General features: G+C 44.6%; 4 protein-coding genes and 2 non-coding genes across 6 annotated transcripts; 3 read left to right on the top strand and 3 right to left on the bottom strand.

The window, feature by feature from the left end:
* Positions 1-1,819: 1,819 nt before the first annotated feature.
* On the bottom strand, positions 1,820-2,761 carry flbD (putative MYB family conidiophore development protein FlbD; the record flags this gene model as incomplete). The annotated part of the gene is made up of 1 exon (XM_043269473.1): positions 1,820-2,761. The coding sequence occupies one exon, from the start codon at positions 2,759-2,761 to the stop codon at positions 1,820-1,822; it is 942 nt and encodes a 313-aa protein (XP_043125408.1).
* An 8,650-nt stretch (positions 2,762-11,411) lies between these two features.
* Aspvir_r0012 lies at positions 11,412-11,531 on the top strand. The gene has a single exon (XR_006253202.1). It is a non-coding gene; the product is annotated as a 5S ribosomal RNA (ribosomal RNA).
* Positions 11,532-14,893: 3,362 nt separating this feature from the next.
* On the top strand, positions 14,894-15,839 carry Aspvir_006270 (uncharacterized protein; the record flags this gene model as incomplete). The annotated part of the gene is made up of 3 exons (XM_043269472.1): positions 14,894-15,477; positions 15,526-15,603; positions 15,662-15,839. 3 exons carry the CDS (start codon positions 14,894-14,896, stop codon positions 15,837-15,839), a joined length of 840 nt encoding a protein of 279 aa, XP_043125407.1.
* A 150-nt stretch (positions 15,840-15,989) lies between these two features.
* On the bottom strand, positions 15,990-16,845 carry Aspvir_006269 (uncharacterized protein; the record flags this gene model as incomplete). Its single annotated transcript, XM_043269471.1, has 2 exons — positions 15,990-16,264; positions 16,314-16,845. 2 exons carry the CDS (start codon positions 16,843-16,845, stop codon positions 15,990-15,992), a joined length of 807 nt encoding a protein of 268 aa, XP_043125406.1.
* Positions 16,846-18,333: 1,488 nt separating this feature from the next.
* Positions 18,334-18,690, bottom strand: Aspvir_006268 (ubiquitin carboxyl-terminal hydrolase; the record flags this gene model as incomplete). Its single annotated transcript, XM_043269470.1, has 1 exon — positions 18,334-18,690. One exon carries the CDS (start codon positions 18,688-18,690, stop codon positions 18,334-18,336), a length of 357 nt encoding a protein of 118 aa, XP_043125405.1.
* Positions 18,691-18,957: 267 nt separating this feature from the next.
* Aspvir_r0011 lies at positions 18,958-19,077 on the top strand. The gene has a single exon (XR_006253201.1). It is a non-coding gene; the product is annotated as a 5S ribosomal RNA (ribosomal RNA).
* Positions 19,078-21,831: the final 2,754 nt, after the last annotated feature.

The raw sequence follows: 21,831 nt of genomic DNA, 5'->3' as shown, positions 1-21,831 counted from the left end.
ATAGTGACATTCTGACTGTTATCTTGGAACCATCCCAGATGTCTAAGACTGATTGCAGAGCGGGACAAGGCAACTGCCAAGTCAGAGATCCCCACTTGGGTGGACCGCAGAGTCAGTTAGGAATGTTGACGGAGGACCTATACCTGCACTGTTGTAATGACCCCTCAGTACACTGTATTTTTTGTCCTTTTCTCCCCGCTGACCTCCCCGCTGACCAGGGGATTGCTATAGCCATGTAGTTGCATTTGCAGAAGGGCTAGTAGCGGATGAACCGTGCCTTGTCGGGAGGACTATGGGCCAGCCATCCCACCCGTCTCCACGGAGTAATTGTATCTAGCCTCGTCTCGTCTCGTCTCGTCTCGTCTCGTCTCAGCTTGAACCGACCTGCCTTGCAGGGAGACTGAGACTACTTGCTGTTGCACATGCATCTGCAGCCCGCGGTGGCGACTGGCGACTGGCGACACTGGGGCTAGCAGCGATCAGTGGAGGAGGCTATCCATTGTGGCTGACTGAGGTGTCAACTGACGTGAAGGACTGGCCTGCGGTACATTTCCCAGGACCAGATGACTGTACACTACGGAGTAGATGGTAGAAAATAGACGATGATGCGCTATCCAAGCTCATCAATAACCATCCCTAGACATAGGCTTGATCCCTTCAGATGACCGTTGGGAATACCTAAGGAAGTATCCCTGTAAAGAAGGGTACACCCAAGCTTACAGCTTACAGCTTACAGCCAACAGACATACCATAGAACGGGTATAACAAACCTTGAAGCAAGCTTGACCCTAGCGGCCCTGCACGCGAGTCAAAACGGAAGAAAGCCAACCCACCACCCTCACTGGCCAAGTCCAGTCCCCACTAGCTACTCGCTCATCTTCTGACCCGGTCCTCCAAACCCATCCCGGCTGGAACTGGAACTGGAACTCTGGGACTGGAGTTAGGTTCTCTGTACCCCGGCCTATCAGACCGACCAAGTCCAGCAGAGTGACAAGAGGCGCGCTAATCTGCATGAAAACCATCTTTTGATCTCTGGCTCGTGGGCTCCTCCACTCGAATGATAGGATCTGGGGCGCTGGGAGGTAATTGCAGAGGTCTGCGATAGTTTCTATCTGTCGATTCTGGCCAAGGGTCTTGATTGCATGCATACTGCTCTCTTTTCTTTTTCTTCCTTTTTCATTTATTTTCTGTCTGTCTAACAAATGAAGTGAAATAGAGCTGGGTGGAATTTGTACCCAAGGGCAACTAGCAAGCGAGTAGCGAGTGCGAGCAATTTGGCCTGATTCGTGGTTGCCGTCCTCCCTCCACCATCACCCCTTGCATGGTCCTCGTGAGTCTATATGTGTGCTGTGTGGCGATTCCACCCTGACAGCCAGCCACGGTCTCGCCTTGCGGCGTTGGTGTGGATTACAGAGCAGATCTTGTTCCTGCGAGGGAATTCGGATTCGAAGGGCTGACAGAGGGACTTGGTAGATTACGGTAATAACAGTAGAATAAACATTATGGTTCATTTGTTCCTTTTGTAATCGTCAACAACAATGGGGTATTATCAAGTCCAAATATGCTCCGGTAGTAGTAACCTCAAGGCCCCTTTTCCTGTTTGCAGAAGATAAAACACACTTGTGCTTTTCTTGTAGATTAGGAGCACCGCGTGTCCCGCGCGGCGCTCTCGTCCCAGAATTTGTACACCGTAAAGACAAAGGAGATAGCAGACAATAAGGAAATGTAAAGAGAGACAAAGGTCGGTTCATATATACAGAGGCACTGCCTTTTGAAACAAAAAAAAGAAAAGGCTCATCCGGTCGTTGCAAGACATCATTTAATTAAGCAGGTTGTCGAGACCCATTCGCGAGTCTCGTCGGGGCTGCTGCTCCGATCTGCAAGGCTCCGGCGTTGTCCATGCCGGTGTCAATGATGCGGTCGGATGGCTCCAAGGCTGATGATCGGGGACCCAGCGTGGCTTCGAGGCCATGTCGGAAAACGGCTCCAGGATCTTGAGACTGGAGTATGTATGGCTCACGTAGCAGTCCTCGGATCCGTGACTCTGTCTGCGAAGGTCGACTGGAAGCGGAAGCAACTGCGGCGATGCAACGGTCCTAGGGGATGCAGAAGAAACCGAGTTGTGGTCGGAGACCATCGAAGGAGGCGAGAAATCTGAGAAGGCGGGCGAAGTCAAGGGCGTCTCGACGGGGCGGTTCAGAGCCGGAAGAGTGTAGATGGGACTCAACTGCCGGGGGCAGTCGACCGAGGCGGCGGAGGATTCTCGTCGTGTCTGGATACTGGAGTTCGTCCATGAAGTGAGAGGTCTGTCGTGGGAGAGGGAGAAGCGGGGACGGTTGATGGGACTGCTCAGGGCCGTCGAGGCGCGCGGGTACGGAGCTTCGACTCGGCCATGGAATGTGCGGGATGGGCTCGTCGTAGCGGCAGAGAGACCTCTTCTCTTGCGGTTCATGCTGCCGTTCCACCAGTTCTTGACTGCGTTATCGCTGCGGTTGCCTAGTCGTCGGGCGATCTCGGCCCATCGCTTGCCCATCTCGTTGACCATGCGCTCGATCATCAAGCCCTCCTCGTTGGAGATGGGCTCCCGATTCAACGAGGGCTTCAGGTTCTGATGGAATCGCTCCCGGCATTGCTTGGGAGACCGGTAGTGCATGTGCTGTGAAATGCGCACCCAGTTGTTGGGCCCTTGTTCGCGGACCAACTGAAGTAGCAACTGGTCCTCCTCAGGGACCCAAGGTCCTCGACGGTGAGTTGGAGCCATGTCGACCGAAAGGGTGTCAAATAGAGTCAGGCTTTGGTCAAGTAAAGATATACGCAAGACAGAGGAGTGTAATTTAGAAAGAAGAATGAAGCTCGGGGCTAGTTTGTTAATATAGCTGGTATGCGGGCGAAAAGCGTTGGCCCAAGGCTGGCCGGCCGGCTGGCTTGGACTTAAACCCGAATAGTGGGGAGAAGACCGTTTAGCGCGCAGACAGCTGAAGGATAATGACGAAACTATGTAAGCCCTTGATTGGGGTCGATTGAAGTCGATTGAGAATTGGAAGTATCGATTGGAAGAGCGTGGCACAGAGGCTGTAGTTATATGCAAAGATAGGACACCAGGACGATGAACGGCGATGATCATGACAGGAGACGGAGATGGTGATGGACTTATTTATTCTCCCACAACGAACCAAAAGCAGCAGTCCAGTCCAGTCCAGGGAGACGGGTCAAAAAGAAAAATGGAAATGGCTACAGACTACAGTAGCACTAGGTCGTACTGCTCCACACATCAAGCACGCTATAGGAGAAGATCTGATCCAAGATCTCGGAGCTGACAGTTGTCGGAATAATAATATGATTTTCTTTTTTGATTTTAATCAAATATTTTATTTTCCAGTATTATTACAGATCTGTATTTGGTCTGTCTGTAAGATACCCATGTATGACAATTGTAACCACAGGACTAGTGAGCCTCAGGAGGGCGGCAACTGATAATCATTCCATATTAAGGAACACTATTTTGATAACTTTTTTTTTAAAAAACTGGTTAATTGCTAATACTGAGTTTGTTAAGAGCCCTTCAGTGACTCTCTACCTGAAAGTGTAGATAAAATATACACGGACATAAAAACGAATCCTGCCGTGACAATGATCCCACATGAAGGTGGGGCAGGCAGAGAGAGAAGTATGTGGATGCTTTGTGCAGTATCCCTTCTGGGAAGCCCAAGGGACCAGACCCATCAGTCTGACAGGGGGTCCCAAAGCCAAAACCACCAAGCGAACAAAAAGCTAGAGACTAGAGAGACAAAAGGCGGCAAAAATAAAAATGGAAAATGGATATAAATAAAAAAAGAAAAAGAAAAAGTCAACAGACAGTGATCAACTGCAAGCTTGCAGTTGTTGCAGCCTGGGCGTTTCCAGATCGTGGGGGAGTCCATTGTAGTCTCCCACAGGCTCGGTATTGCAACAGGGGTCTTGTTGCAGTCAGCAATGCTGTGTGATACAGAATGATCTCTCTTCTCTGGTGGATACATAGAGCTCATTCAGTTGCTTTTGCCAGAGGATCGTACAGAAGAGTGGGAAGATGTTAGTTAGGTCATGCAAATAACTCCTGCCTACATAGGGTTATGGGGCGCAGATTATTCCAAAACTACGGACCTCGTGTCGGGGAATCTATCTACAATCTACAATGAATATTACTGGTTCGGGATACTTCTGATTCAGGAGGCCACAAGTCGATCCCTGGGCGTTCGATAATTGTAGGAACAATTTGGAAGCATATTGATACTTGATGGATCAAGTGAAGGTGAATATCAAATTGCGACGGTGCTCCACTGCAATATGGACAGGAATTTGAAAGAAGGTTAACAACTAGAGGTCCAGCCTAATTGGCGGCCTTGATTCGATTATCAATTCAATTTATCCCTATGTAAAACACAAATACTCTCCCTATCCAGGTAGACTACACCATCGTCAAGCCATTGAGGGCGATGGGTGGCCCATGCTCTTCAAGGTTCAGGCCCTGACAGAAAAACGGGAGCGGCAGAAAACGGCCTCCTATGGAGTCTGGACGAATGAGTCCGCGCCAAGGAGTCATCGTGGGCTCGGAATTAGGGCTTTTGATCTAGGAATGCAGTACTAAAAAAGGTAGCTACTCCGTAGACTAGAATCCTTTTCCACGACAGAGCATGTACCTATACTCTATCAAATCTAAGTCAAATATAATATCATGGGCAGGAGGTTACGGAAAGAAAAAGAAAGGTGCTCTGGCTTTGCAGACAAATAATGAACCAGGATTCTTCCATGCTTTGACCAATAGGCAGGTACACTCACTGTATCCAAACAATTTATATCCAATGAAAGAACTATTGTTGATCAGTGATGCTGAAATAACAAGATGCAAATGAAAAACAAATCATAAGAGCTGGTTGTGCTCTATCCCAATGCATGGATGTGTATTGAGGCACAGCCAGCCATGTCCACCCCTCGGCCATTTCGTGTCATCATTGGCCATGAAGCCAAACCTGATCTCTCCACTCTTCCGTGGGCCGTTACCCAGGCATGAAGATGAACCGTTTAGTGGAGAATCATGATTGGCGCCTCTGCCATCTAGCGTCTTCTTGGAATTTGGAATCTTTTTACTTTTATATTAACCAAGCCTGGTTACGATCGCCGTGGATCTCGCCAATACGCAGCCTCGAATCGGCGTAGCTACCTGCTTGTCGGCGCCACCACTGACAGGCATGATGTCCATACTTATCAAGTCCATACTTACTACTCTGTACATAGTTACCTAGTACTGCATGACTAGACGGGTCGGTTACTTACGTAGTTACTTACATCATATCATTGCATCTGATCATTCCATTGCAAGTAATGAGAACACCACATCCAGCTAACATTATATTTTGGGAGTGGGGCGCTATAGAGATGGCCTATTTCCTGGAATCCTAGCTAAACCAGGATGGATACGCAGCTCACGAGAACCCGGGTAAGATCACCTGCAATGGCGTCTCCACGTAAAAGCCCAGGTTTCTCACTGACCAGCCAGAAAGAAAAAGAGACACCACGCAAACGCTCCACCAAAATCTCATGTTTGAGATCCTGACACGTTTCGCTGCAGGGACCAAGCCCAGAGTTCGCTTCATTCGAGAACGCGAATGGAAGATTGACAGGTCTCATTCTACCCCTTTTCCTGGAAAATTTTCCTTGGAAATATTTCCCCTTCCAATGTGGCATCGTGGGGGAATATTGTACGGTACGCATGATAGATCGAGTGAAGTAATGGCGAAAGAAGCAAGCATGCCATTGTAAGCCTCTTACACTTGGCAGATCGAGGTAACGAAGTCCTTATTAGGATAGAGATAGTGGTTGACCCTGACTCGCAGCCTCCAATCTGCTGAGCCACGCCTCGTACTCATGCAGCCACAATGCTGACCATATACTTTGTCTTCAATGGCTCAAGTCCATGGCCAACTAGCGACACATCGGGGATGTCGGGAACCACTCATGGCCTCACCTTCTCATCGATGCAAGAAGAAATGTCACCCAATCAGGCATGTTCAGCCGCTTGTGACAGTGGTACCGCCGTTACTTGACGTCTGTCCATAAGCTCATCCCCTGCCATAGTGGGCGACTGGGGATCAAATTGGCAATAGTCTCGAAGGAGGAAAAGCTAAAATTGACAGGATTTGAGTATGTGGAAGTGTCAACCCAGCGATCATTATTGATGGACATGTTTACTTTTCCTTGAGATCAGCGCTTAGCCGCCACCCGAGGGCATTGGGCGCCTCATTGCATCGGAGAATTTCGCTGTGATATCGATTCGTGCACACGATGCAGTGATTGATTGATCAGTCGACGTTCTGAGGACTATTTGCCTGTTGAACCATGGAACCCATGCAATGGCACCGCACTAATAAGCTTTATCAACGATCGACTCTGCTGATCATAACTTGATCATCATAATTCCAGTTTTCAGGTTTGCCTATTCATAACCATTTTCCAATCTCAAATAGAGTGTCATCATTGGTAAGCTTCTAGAATCAGGATCAGCATGATGCTGAAATCGACCCTGTTCGGCCATATTTCTCAGTTTGCACGGAGCAGTATTCGATCTGAGAGCAACTAAGGGGTATGATATGGAGGCTGATGGAGCGGCTGTCTACGGGCAGTCCGCAAGTATCAGACTCCATCATAATGTTTCCTTGAATGACACCCCGCTCTCTACTCCGTAAAGCCGTTAGGAACCAAACATGACCACGACTCCATAGTAAAGTAGTGGGTAAGTGGTTGGCATGTCATTACCACCAGTCTTTAATACACAGTACAGTGGAGAGAACGATCAAACAAATACAGGTATATACGATCGCAATACGCTAGTCCAATCAGAGGACTAGAAGCACAAACCCCTGAAGCTCATAGTCATGACATGACGAACTCTCGCCAAAGCATGTCTCTGGTTGGTGGGCTGATTTTAAGGTATTTGTCATTATGGGGCTGCCCCACCAAGCTTGTTTCAGGAAATGATAGACGGGCCAACCCACTCTCTACTTCGCTAGCTGGCCTAAGCCTCATCAATGGGGATTTTACCGAGCAGGTCCTGTCGGGTGACTGCCCTGACGATTACGGACTACTCAGTACAGAACTATTGTATCTGCAAAGCCTTCGCCAAGGTGAAGAAGGGAACTGTTTAGTGCTGATGGATATATCCAGCAGATCATTACTAGACCTATTTGAAATTCTTCAGTCGACAGTACTCCGTAAGTGAGGTGAAGCCGAACATCTCCAGCTCAGGTACGGTACTCCAGCCTGTATCGGTGCATGTCCGCAGTAATAGACCACCAGTAAGCAATGAGCAGTGCTCGGTCTGGATCGGTCTCACCCCGAGGCGTTTCTGCGACGATCATCGGACCATAAGCACTGGTGTCTAACTGCCAGTCAGGCTGGTGCATCAGGGTAGGTTACGAGAAAAGCCATGTGGACGGGTCGCCGCGATCCACCCTCGTGGTACAGTGCGACCGCAACAGACACATACTACTACAATACAATGCATTTTGATAGTTCTGGAGGTGTAACAATAAGAATAATGCCGTGTACGCGGGGAATCAAATGACGATATTAGATCAGTTATGGATAAATTGATCAAGGACGAGACGAGATGTAATACGAGATGACCTGTCAACTGACATTAATCTATTTTATATATTAATTTATATTATATATTGTATACTCCTGTAGTTAATCTACTCCATACTACCTCGACTGGCAGCACTAACTACCGCAGTGATGACTAAAGAGTGACAATCCGTGACTATTATTGATTCTTGATGAAATCCACAATTGCTCTGACCCAGTCACTGCAGTAGTAGTGGTGCGGCGTACCCTTAGCCTGGGTACCAACTAGAGACGCGGCAAGTATTTGAGATTTATCCTGGTACTTCTTAGTCCAACGCAGGGATAACCCCCTGTCAGTTGCGTTACGATTAGCGAGGATGCCCCAGGCAGCATTCAAGATCTTACCTGAGGCTTTGACACAAGACAGACAGCTCATACCTTACAATTCAACGTTTTGAGCTCGAGGCTACCAATATATCAACCCCTTGTGCAAGATACTATGGACCAGATTCCAAATAGTCCGAGGGAGATGGAAGTAGACAATAATGACTACATAGTAACTGACAAATAAGTATTCCTGGAGAGTTTATATATGGAACGCCTCACGAGTACTTCGTACAGACAGTACAATACGGCGATACAATACGCCAATACAATACGATACCCGTACTGCCAGACCAAAAGAGTAAAAGGGTAAAAGAGCATAGTAGAACCACCCTTGTTGTGAAGAGTGGAGCGAACGGCCCTCTCGCATCCGCCGCTGTTTCCTAACTGTCGGGCCTCCAGCTTGCAAATGCGAACCTCAGGGGGTCCGAGCACCCCAACTGTCGGCGGCAGTCCGCTGTCAGTCCAGTCCAGTCAGTCCTGTACCTACAGTCCAAGTGAAACCTGTCCGGAAATACGGTACTCTTAAGACCGACAGGGCTTGCGTGATCGCCGCGAGACTCGCTACGGACCTACCAAGTCCGGTATGGAGCAATATAAGATAGAGTCTCCGTACGAGGAGATTTTCTGGTCGACAAGGATTTGAGTTTTTTGAGTTTCCAATAGATTTGACAATAGAGAAGCTGTCCCGACTCCCGACATGACATCTCTGCGACAATTGACAAAAAGGGTAAAAGAAGCTGTGTGATTATCAATTATCACAGTACAAATCATCTAGATTCTGCAAGTACCTGAAGATTTGACGACGCAGATGTTGTGAAGCGATCATCAATCTACGGTCAGACTACGATCTGACACCACGTAACCATTGACGATCATTGCACAAATCCTACAAAATCATGCCGTGCAATGGCAGACGAGCAGTCGGCAGACTATTGGAGCGCCTATACAGTCTATGAAGTAGTAGCTGGTACGGAGTACTCCGAAGGAGTTGTCACGGAGGTTCGATCATGTCGGGTATGTCTGTATGTTTGGTATGACGGTATCAGGGCTTCTGGGTCGGGTAAAGGTTCAACGGGGATGATCGAGATGATCTGTATCTACGATCTCACTTCAACACTCAATCAGAACAAATGGAATTACTGGTCTGTGAATGATGACGTAGCAATATTGAAAATATCCTTAAAGGACCAATTTCCAGATACTCACACTGTGGTTAACAATGTCATTACAAAATAAGCTAGTGCTGCAGTGCCTTGTAAAGAGTAAATTAGTCTAGTTTAATGTTAAGACATGGACCCAGTCCACAGTCGTAACAAACAAAACAAACATTGCTCGGGCTTCAAGTCAGAGTTTGTACCCGCTCGGGGACCATCGCGGCCATGTGGTTCCCGATACGCCCAAGCGCCGACACGGGAGAGCTCGAATTTCCCCATTGGGAGTTGACGTCGCATCCATCACGAACTACAGAGTACACTACATTCTCTCGCTCTCAGTGCTACCAATCCTGTGCCGACATTCCACTCTATCGGAGAAGCCATCCACCTTGAGTAAGGGGATTGTAGAACTCGTGTGCGTCGGCGTCTGTAGCTATCCTGGGTCATCTTGAACCACGTACAGGGCTCTTGAGGAGAAGGAAGAGTCGTCGGGAAGGGGCAGGCCTTTGCGTCCTGAGATTCCAAATACTCCTACTTGGTGTGGTGATTCTGCGGCTGCTGTTCCACCTGTTCCTCTCGCCCATGCTCGGAGAAGTGCCGCGGGGCGCCGCGGCGGAGGGAATGGCCATTCTCGTCATCACCGCCGTCACATCCGCGCAGACTCCAGGCTTGGGGCCTCGATATCGCCAATGGTAGAGAATCAATTGATTGCCACCCGTGAGATTCGTTCTCTGGCTAGGATTGGCGGAAATGCAATGTGATGTGATGGAACTATTGAGTATTTCGATGCTGCGTCACTTGAACTCCAACTGACTCGTCGTATTTGACAAATTGTTCTTCTCTCAGGCATTGTCCCAGAATTGGAATTCGTCAGTCCTGAGATACTGTACAGACTACGGAGTATGCACTGAGGGGCCTCGACTGGTCCCTGACCCGGAAAAGTCGAGACTGGTTCTACCGTTTCTCGCTCCGCACCTGAACCAGCTATCTCGAGACGAATGGACGGATTTCCCGCTGTCAGTGCAGCTTAACTTGGCGCCTCAACGGTGTACCACAATCATGACGGACGTTTGCCGCAGGAGATCAGAAGGATCATAATAATACGTACATTACTCCGCCGCCTCCGCGGCGTACCGTAGCATACAGCACTTCAAAAGATCCATACCCCGTATGCTAATCCATATTCGACCTTAAACCCTGAATAGGTTTCTGACTTCTCCTGATTATGCTTAGTGAAGTCAAGTCTGTGGATCAACCTTGATCTGGCCCAACCAGCTTGAGCCAATGGTGCATCCGGCCAAGAACCGAATCGACACCGTCCAAACTCAATCTGAGTCCCAGCGCCCAGGAACTAGTCTTAGCTATTATTTCCTCACGGTAAGCGTAAAACACAACGATAGTGCCGCAGCAAATGTCGGTAAAACTCCGGATATCCCCGCAGCATGCAAATCAATGCGAGCAAATAGCAATAAACCTAACCCTGTGGCAATCTGCTAGCTTGGTGCTACAGTCCTACTAAGTACAAATAGAGGTCAGGCACTGAATCGCAGGGGGTTGACGGGCTATCCTGGGCCGGGCAATCGGGGACCACGAAGGGGATCACTTCGTATCAGTATCATCGACTCCGGCACCGACTCTGAAGGAGTCGGTTTTCCATCCTGGTATGGTATGTGGTATGTGGTATCACCATCCTAATCTCGCTTATGGCTAACGGTAGCTACGGAGTGGAGCCCTAGAGGATAGATACTGGGTGGCACCAATCTAACAGTAAACAGATAAAGGTCAAGAGTTGCCACGAACCATGAGGGGGCGAGGTGGATCCGCGCACCTGCACCATCATCCCAAAACGCACTCTCGTCCGAAGCCAGGTCAATGACGCCATGCCACCTTTTGTCTTTGGCATTAGAAATGTCCAGACTGTGTCCAGGTTAGATACCTCCTGGATACTCATTCCTGTATAGGAGTAGTGACTACCGTACTCCATAGCATTCTCCTATTCAGGGCATAACACCGAACAGAATCAGCCGCAGGATCGAGCGAGTCGGTTCCGTCGAGTCCTCATGAACCAGGATTCAACAGCCGAGCTAGACAAAGTGAGGCGTCCCGTGGCATGGTCACACTCGCTAAGTACGAGCCATGTCTGGTTAGTAGGGAATGTGACGATAGGTAATTTTCCTTTGAACATGCTTCGAGATATCGATGGAGAGATACAAGAGTTCGTTCTCAGTATGCTCAACAGCGTATATGTATCATTGCTTATTGATATCTAGCACATACGACCATAGGGTGTGGAAAACAGGGCTTCCCGTCCGCTCAGCCGTACTTAAGCCACACGCCGGCTGGTTAGTAGTTGGGTGGGTGACCACCAGCGAATCCCGGCTGTTGTATGTTGGATCACTTTCTTTTTAATTCATTGGGATTAGCGCCCTCGCTGTTCAGTTGTTCACCTGAACCTCTCTAATCTTAACCCGCCAAGCCTGAATGTTGACATGGCCTTTCTCAGCATGACTCACCTCCTAGTAGTTAACTAACTATTGCTTCCAGTGCATGTTTGCCCTGTTTGCACAACCCTAAGATAGTTAGTACTGATCTATCATTGTTTATTATGTTTGCATGTGTATAGTGTGTCTATTCAGCACTTCCTTGCAATGTATACTCCTTCTGCCCTCTCCATTGTGGCCACCTTAGTCATTATATCTTCCTCATTTCTTCTGACCTAAAATTGCTGCGTTATTTTCATTACCAGACTGACTGTCTTGTGTTCTGCAATTCATCACCCCTCTTTATCCCAGACAGTGATGATAATCGCGCAGCTGCCTTTAGTCTACTATCCAATACTCTGCAAACATGCTATCTTAATCATATCTTTGGTCAATCCTTTCTAAGATACGGTACTTTCTTTATTATGGACTCCGCGACTTGCTGTGGCCCCCTCTGAGTTGGGAATCACAAGGGATAGGGAAGAAGTTGCAAAGGGACTATTAGCCAAGTTGAGCTAAATCAAGTTTTCTTCTCCTTTCTTGCTAAACATCGCCTTAGGAGGCTGCAGAACCATGTTTCCCAGAACAACTCTTTGGATCTCTCGGAACAAAAGCCCCAGAACTCGCAAATATGCGCTGGAGGTTTTCTCACGACCCTTATCTTGACCTTCCAGTAATTGGTATAAGGATGACTGGAATCGTCTTCAAGATAGATGATGATCGTGTCGTCAAGAAAGCCAAAATTCATTCCCTTGAGCATCTCTCGGAACAAGACCGCGCGAATACAGAATAGGTGAATGATATAAATCGGGAAACTCTGGCACACGAGATTAAAGTCTATGAATGGCTGGGCAGCCACAGAGGGATCATTCCTCAATTTCGTCAGCTGCAGGTAACTGCAAACCGGTGTGGTAGATAGTCTATTGCCTGTTGCCAGGCTGGACAGTCCTCCCACAAGCGGAGGCGCGTTGGACAGTATTTCCAGTTCGTGGCAGTATTGTGCCTTATGTGGATTGAGATGGTGTTTTGACTTTCAACAACTGCGAGAGAAGGCTGTCGGAGGCATGAATAGATCCAGTAAAGGCTGCGGGCTGGATACAGCGTATACCCCTTCTGTGGTGATTGTCTGTTTGTTCCCACACTTCTGCCTCCTCCAGCATGGCCTAAATAAAGAAGCGGGACCAATGGATTTTGACTGTTAAAATTAGAACAATAATCAGAAGTTAAAGAAACAGCAAACAAGTATTTCCTGGGGATGCGCAGAGGAAGAAAGGTGATAGAATGGCCCTTCAAGAGGCCGCGGAAGACCCAAAGGTAATAGGCATGGAAGGGACCTAATTATATTGTCCATCCACATTTCTAGTACACTGCTGAGATGCAACAATCTTACCAACAGCATAGTCTCAGCAGATGATTGACTTCCTCGTCCCATTCAGCCAAGCATATCATGCTGAAACCCTCCCTTGTCTTTCCTTATGCGAGCATGGGATATCCTTGGTACCCGAGATGGCAAGATCTAGATCTAGTATGCGGGCATCCAATATTGACATCCTTACTATTCAAATATTCTCTATTATCTGAAGGGTGACCCCTCAGCTCACCCGGAAAAACCCTTCCCCTCTCCAAGACTGGATGCTCAGCCTCTGGCCGTAACAAGGGATTTATTTAATTATCCACTTATGTACCCAGCTGTCTACCAGGCTTACCTGACTATGCCACCTTGTATCTCCTTAGGAATGAAAGCTCATACTTCCAACTTCAAGTTGACGACTATTTTGTACTCTGGGAAACTTCTGCTCATACCATTGGTGGGCAATATCTGTTTACGTGATAAAGCTTCTTTGGGTCGGGCAGCAACGGGGCTCAAAAGAAATTGCATGACATAAAAAGCAGGCGGTCAGCTGGCATTTAGTTTTAAGTTCTGCGCCATACCCCCCTCCTGTCGGCCTAGTCACTTACGCGCTAGACATAGCTGTCGACTATCTACGAAGGTAAGTGATCATTTATATTACCTTGCCTCGTCAAGTCGCTTATTTCTTAATAAGTCCACCTTGGTTCATCCAGGCTTCCATGCAGTTCATACTCGTCGCACAATGTACAATGATTTCGATGTCTTACCACATATAAAGACATCTGCCCAGGCTCGTTTTGTTAGTCTCAAAGTCAGGATTCTCTTAGCTATTACTGCTTCCGCTCCAACGTACATATATTACTCGCCTTGGACATACACAACTAAACGTCAGTAATATGGCAAGGGGCCCTGGTTACATTATTATAAAGAGCTTGATGCCACAAGTCGTCACCAAGGAAGCTGCGGCCTTAGTTCTGGAATCACCACTGATATAGAAGCATGAGAAATACACCGAGCATGAGGTCCCAAAGATTTGTGTGAAAATGAAAGATGACTTTATGAAGGTGAGTCTGAAGAAGCTGCGTAATATAGGGGTGCTGACCTTTCATCAGGTAGTTAACAGTAGTATTATTGCCTCTCTAATGGACCTGAAGCCTGTTCTGAAAGCACCAAATGATCTCTTCACTGGCCAATTTCACGAAATGAACGCATAACCGACGAAGTTGAAGACAGCTCAGAAAGATCAAGTTTATGTCACGATAGCTCTAACGGACCAAGTCCTTCAAATGGCTGGTACACTTTTTATGAGGATTCGCATTCCTAAACATCACCTTTATCAACATTGGTTGCGCTTAATTTGAAGGCTGGTGATGCTGTGGTCTGGCGGGGCGATTTAGTATATATTCACTCATCTAGAGGAGGTGGAGTGTTTCTAACATTAGGTTTCCAATGATTTTATAAATCTAATGCATGTCGCCAGTGAATCCTCTAGTTCTGCTCTATCTGCTCTCTTGCGGCGCAGCTGACGCATAGTTATCAATTTAATTCAAATTATCATCCCAGTAAGACAACCTGGCTTGTGTTGTGTGGTAGTTATCTGTTTGCCTGAGTTGATTCCACGGAGTACATTATCTGTACAGTCCCTGCGACTAACGCTAGCCGCCCCTTCGCTAGCGTTGCAAGGGTTCGTAGGCTGATTATGCTGGTTCTGAGTCTGACAGAAGTATATATCTTGCTGCCTGAGGCAGATCCCTTTCACAAAGAACAGAAGATCCGTGGTTCGTGATTCATCTTCCTCCATACAACATCAATCGTCATACTTCCCTCTCACACAGTCTTCCTTCCCCCATCATCCATCCACCTCACATCCATCATCATCCCTTGTCCCCGCTCACATCGTTTTCGCGAATCCTCGCGCTATTATGGAACTCGAGTATTTCCCCAAAAGTGTATGGGTTGGGAAGCGCATTAACTTTCCGGACGCTGGTTCCTCGTGGACACTAAGGGAAAAACTGACAGAACACTCCTACCGTCTTTCCAAGAAAGACGCCGATGAATACGAAACTACCCCGAGTGCTGGTGCGACCTTTAAATGCCAGAATCTCGAGAACCCTGCCCAGGAGGCCCTTATGAAGATCCATATCCAAGTCCCTTACAGCGGCACAGAGTTCCACCCCTCAAGTGTTCGCGGCACTCAAGCATCTGCCAACATCCCAGAAGACTTGGAGGAATATATCAAGGCTCTTCAGCGCCTTCGTGACTGCAAGTTCACACCTAATCTTCTAGAGCATAAAGTGGATGTCCAAGAGGAGGACGGACTTGTTCCACGCGGCTGGAGCATCTATTTGCTCGCCACGGCCATCCCTGGAATTCCACTTGCTATAGAGGGCTCCCGGTACGAATATGAAAACCAACTCACGTTCCTCGTTCCAGACGGGGAGTTTTGGAAGAACCTGGATAGACCCACCCGAGATGAGATTAGAACTCAATTTGAAGCTGCCTACAAGTATGTCCGCACTAATCCACTAAAGCCAAGACTAATTCCTTCAAACAGCGACATCACTGCAAAGGGGGTCTCATGTGGCTTGGCAACGTTACGAGACATCTACTGGGATTCGAGTACCAACACCTTGTAAATTTGCTGCTTTCTATAATCATTTAGGATCATCACTAATTCATCTCTCATACAGGACGATCAACACCCAATTCAAGCCTTTCAGTGACAACTACGTCACCAAACGCCCTACTCCTTGGAGTACCCAATACTTCGGCGTCTATGGTTTGGCGCTGAGACCGCAAAGTCTTCGTTTCCCATACGATCTGACAATGACTATTCCACAACTGGAAAAGATCGGGTGGAGGTTTTAGCTATCAAAATGCAATAGAGGACAGCGTGGATTACATTCATTTACTTGTCGTGTTTATTTCCGGTTTGCATTGAATTCTGTTTTTAGCAGGGACCCAGAATAAAATCCAACGTTCTTCTCATACTCATCCGGTGCCCCCTAAACTGGTAGCTTAGAAGGTTCCCTTACGAGTCTCTTTCACCCACTGGGTCTTCCTCAAGAGGTTGTTGGCTCGGGATCTTCCCTGTTGGACCTCATCTACTAGAAGCCACATACCCATGCGGACGCTCACAGCCTGCGGGCCACGGTTCGTGTGCGGAATGGGCTCGCTGTATTGGAGCGACCAGGTTCCCGCTGCTTGCACCTGACGGAGAAAGATTGTGTCCTCATACGTCGACATAAACGCATACGCGAGCCCCAGATCCAGCATGTATTCTGCTATTTGTCCTAAGAAGCAATGTTACTCCAGCTCATTCGATTTGTTCATTAGACTCACCCAGAACCTGGCGGAGCTTGTCGTCCGTTGTACTTGTAACGGCATCCGTCAGGGAGTGTGCGTCCACCCACGGCACTTTGAGCTCTCCTATGAGCTCTGCCGGCCCGTTTAACCCCATGCAGGCGACGTCGGGCTGCTTGGCGTATGCTGTGGCCGAAGCTTTAAAATCCCCAAACCTCAGGGGGATCAATTGATCCTTGAGGATGGCTGTCATATCCTGGCCAACGTGTTCCATCCAGCGACCTTGGACCCCCCCTTCCTGTCCGACCAGCACATGCTCCCGAAGAAGGCTGGGTACCGAAGGGTTGGTCGTAGGGCGCAGCTCTAGCTGCGCTTTGTGGCGGCCCCAGTCGTGATTTTGGAAAGCCGCTAGGGCGTCGGCTGCGAAAGTCGTCCATGGTTGAAGGGTTCCGACAAATTGTACTGGATGGATAGCGCTTGAGACGGTATGATGATTCCCTCTTTGGAGGTCAGGAAGCGGTTCTTGCACCACAGTGATTGAGTGGATGATCACACATGGATGTTTTGCCATGGTGGAAAGGCTTTAATAAAAGAGACAGGAGTAAAAATTATCGCAGTGCAATAGCAACAAGAGACAGAAGGAGTCACATTTTTGCTAGTGCTGAGGTGACTAGCACCAAGTGCTCTGCTATAGTAGATTAGGTATTGAATATTCAGGAGGGTGAATACTAGCCTGAATCGACCCTGAAGGACAACTGAATAGGGTGGCCACGCGCCTAGAACACAATGAGTAGAGCCTGGTGAGCACCGCCATACTTAGGCTGTTGTATGTTTTTTGTTCACCCCTGAGGGTCAGGATCAGAGCCGTTGCAATAATATTCGCGATGATGGTGTACGGTAGTTCATCATTTACAATCTCCTCTTTGGGTTTGAGTTCAAGCTAACAACAAATGCAGAATGTCCACCTCGGGAAACGGATTGCATATATCTGGACTGGATATGAAAATGGAAACAGCCATTGATTACCATAGTTCTTCAACTGAGAAACGTGGACGGACTATTGATCGAACTCCTAGGACCTCCACAAAATTCCTGTCGAAACAATGGAAGCGTCCAGGGTGCTAGACCCAGTCAGGTTGGGATACATATCAGTTCAAACATGAACGCATGACGATGGAGCCTCGTCTCACCCCAGTAGGCAGAAATATTCGAGCAAAGCAAGAGGATATAGAAAACATCAATTCTTGCTTCCTTGCTTGCTCCAAATCTTCACGGCTCACACAATTACGATGTCTGGACAGCTGTACCTGCCATTGTCACTATCGATCGATCGTTCGCTCCCCGAGATTTCTGTCGGACTGCTTAGGAGACTTCTATCTGGGATGCTCCAACTTACCTTGGTGCTTTTCTGGATTTGCGCCATGCAATGAACAGACCTGCCGACGCAGTAGGAATCCGTCTGCGGAGCTGAGGTACTTTCTGCCACCATGGTTCTCCTCAACTGTCACTACGTTCAATCTTAGTCTTAAGCTCCGTCAGGTCCCTCTTAATATATCTGTTCAAGCTCGTAATAAAATCCGATATGACTCTCCAATCCTTGAACAACCTCTTGGATCACAATGAGTCCACTCATTGAAATGACGTCTTCATCTGGACCTAACAACCCCTGTCTATTGGTCCTTTTCGATCTCCATCCAGTTCATAAAGATGGCCATTCTTATGAGATTTGACAAAGCAGACATAATGGAAATCGACCTCATCCTCAGGGTTCTCAGGGACCTCTGAATCGCCCTGCAGAGCTACTGCCTTGTAGGCTGCTTCTAAATCGGCATCATCTTCAATGACCCTGGCGCGCTCCTTTGGATTTAATGAGGCGCACACCTCAAGCAGACGAGACAGGTGAGAGTCTGGAACTAAAGGATATAATTTCCGAGGAGTCAGTAGATTGTAAACATCAACAGCCCTTCCAGAGACAGGAGAAAAGCGAATTAAAAGTTTGTTAGTGGTACATTTCAGGGCTGCACAGTTTTTATCCCATCGATCACTATCTTCAAATGTTCTACTTATGGATAAAATCTCTCGCGTCGCCATTGCTAACCGCGTGAAGGATAGCGTAAAGCCCACAGGCATTGTTGATTGTCTGTTTGTACCACATAACATTCTCACCTTCCCCTGTCTCGTAATCATCTGGTATCAATCTCCCTTGCTCCTCTAGATTCCTCTCATAGTCGCTTGAAGTTGGAAAAACCAGAACCAGCGCCAGCGCAGGACGCGGGGTAATCGCAAGAAGCTCTGGGTCGTCTACTGACAAGACATCATGAAATGCTAGCACAGGCGACACGCCTATTTGATGAATAAGATGCGTGAAGAGTACTGGGTTGGATTCGAGTGGAATATAGTGTTTTCTGTAGGCCATTTGTTGTATAGGATATCTCTCGTCTGAGGTCACAGATGAATCGACGTTAAAGGTGTTGCAACTTGCAACCTCAAAAGGTACGAGGCCCTAGGCCATATACAGCGGTGAATATGGCGGAGAGCCAAAGTGCCCTAATTATGGAGGGCACAACAGTGACTGCTCCAGCATCAGCACGACCCTATACCAAGAAATAATAGGACGGACTGTCCAACCGAACTATTAAACAATATTATCTGATATATAGATTCTTGTTTGAGTCTGATGGGTACATACAACCATAGGGTGTGGAAAACAGGGCTTCCTGTCTGCTTAGCCATACTTAAGCCACACGCTAGCTAGTTAGTAGTTAGGTAGGTAACCACTAGTGAATCCTAGCTATTATATATTAGTATTTACTTAGTTTTTTTAATTTATTAGATCTAGCACCCTAGCTACTTTTTTTTACCCTCTTTACCTAAAGCTTATCTAAACTATCTAAATCTTAATACTACATATCTACTAACCCTGCTTAACTACTTACTACTAATATATCCTCTAATTAGTAGTACTCTCTAGGTATATAATATATAGATATAGCTTAGTTCTTATAGTCCTACTATATATTATTACTAATTACTATAGCTCCTATTAGCAGAGTTATTATTAATATAAATATAGTTAAATATACCTAAATATCTAGCCTAGACTAAACTACTATTCTTTAAAGTATTATTTAACTAAAAATAGAGATATAGGCTATTAATATAGCTATCTTTAAAAATATAAATTCTAGTTTTATTATTTCTAATTATAAGAGAGTATAACTAGTGCTTTAATAATCTTTAGAAAGAAAGGTTATTATAAAATATAAATATAGTAAATAAGCTAAACTATAACTTTTTAAAATAGGATTAATTAATTAATTAAAGTTAGCTTTAGTCCTTAGTTAGAGCCTTACTAGGTTAGTTAGTATATTATATTATAAATTTAATAAAGATAATACTTATCCTATCTCTATAATAACTATATTAGTGAGTTTACTATCTTATCTAGGGCTAGTAGAATAAACTATTAATTTAAAAGAGATATTATTAGAGTAAAGCTAATTAGTAATAATTTAACTATATTTTATTATACCTTATTATTAACTTATAAAGCTAAAGATCTTCTATATTCTAATATATTACTAAACTACTTAGATACTAAAGGTTAGTAATTTCTTAAATTCTTTTAATATCTTTAATATTAAGTAGTCCTTAAAAATTTATCCCTAGATCTTATTATAGTATTATTTATAGTTCCTATATTCTATATTTTACCCTTAGTTAGTAGAGGTAAAACTCTTCTTAATAACCTTTTAAAACTTAACTTAACTATTAATTCTAATAATTTTAACTTTAATAAGCTCATTCTATTATTTATTATAGTATTTAATAAGAAATTAGATAAGATTATATAGAATAAGGTCTATACTATAATTACTAAATTAATATCTTCTCTAAAGTTACTTTCTCTCCTTAGAGAAACCCCTTATATATATATTATAAGTAGCTTTATTAACTCCTCTAAATATAGAAAATATATAGATACTATGCTAAAGAAGGAACTAGGACTAATCTATATTAGGATATCTAGCTTTTATAATACCTACTTTAGTAATATTAATAGTCTAGAAGAGATAAGTATTACTATATTAAGAAGATATAAAGAAAGATAGAATCCTTTATTTAGTAAAGAAACTAGATAGTAGGACTAGTCTAAAAATACTAAGGAAAAGAAAGTTTTAGAGTAGTTTACTAAATAGATAAATATACTCTATAAAATAATAATTAGTAAGGGTTTTACTATAGCATCCTATTATATAGTTTTAGTATAGCCTAGTTAATTATTATAAGGGTCTATAGCTAATTAAAAATTAGATATTAGCCTTATATATAACTTAGATATAAATAATTATATCTAATATTACTAGTCTTATATTTTAGTCCTAGGTAAACTAAAAAGTAACCTAAGTACTAATACTACTCTAAAAATATAATATAATCTTAAATACTATATAAGAAAGGTGCTTACTATCTAAGATATATATTAATTTACTCTTAGCTTTATACTTTATAGGTTGATTATGTAGCTCTAGGAGTTTAACTATATAAGATCTATTATATCTATATCTTTTAATATAAATAATAATAGACTTTAATTTATTTTAATAATCTTAGGGTTTCTTAAGATGACTAGTAAATAATTAGGTTATAATCCTAGTATTATATATATTAATAGTAAGAAGTATATTAATATCTAGTATAATAGATAGATAGAGTATCTTATTATTAATAAGCTTATAAAATAGGTACCCTATATTACTAGTAAAGCTATAACTTACTAGAAAGTATATTATAAAGGAGACTAGTCTAGGGCACTACTTATTATTAAAGACTTATAGTAGTATCTAGAGTAAGAGGAGGAGGGTAAGCTCCTATAGAAAGTAGTAAAGAATAATATAATTAATATAACTAGATACTACTATTATAAAACTATTTAAATATAGAGAAGGTTAGATAATATATCTAGTAGTATCTATAAAGGGCTTAATATAATAAGATTAATAAATTACTAATTAATATAACTTAATATCTCTAAGAAGATAAGTAATACTACTAGAGTAGTAAGGAGTTAATCTTATAGAAGTATAAAGCTTAAAAGATCTTCTAGCTATACTAATATAATATTATCTACTAGTAAATAAACCTATTTAATATCTTTAACTAAAGGAGAAAGGAATCCTACTATATAGAATAGGATATATTAATAGGTTATTATATATAACTTTAGAAAGCTAATTTATAAAGCTTAATCCTAAAGTTCTATACTCTCTATACTCTAAACCTATATAGAAGGTATACATCTCTAACTATTATATATTTAACTACTAACTAACTAAGGCTATGAATTATTATATATATAAGTAGGATATCTATAAGAGGATATCTTAACTAGTAATTTAATTATTAGGGACTAAGAAGACTACTTAATATAGTTAGCTTTTCTAATTAATTTAGACCTAGCTATTAAGGAGCAGAGAGAAAAGCCTTCTAGTACTAAAAGAAAAACTAGGACTAGGGCTTTTATAGCTATTAGATTATTACTAGGAGAGAGATATTC

This window comes from Aspergillus viridinutans, assembly GCF_018404265.1.
Source record: "Aspergillus viridinutans IFM 47045 DNA, scaffold_4, whole genome shotgun sequence".
In the NCBI taxonomy this organism is placed as follows: domain Eukaryota; kingdom Fungi; phylum Ascomycota; class Eurotiomycetes; order Eurotiales; family Aspergillaceae; genus Aspergillus; species Aspergillus viridinutans.
This window is presented reverse-complemented; position numbering and strand designations above follow the sequence as displayed.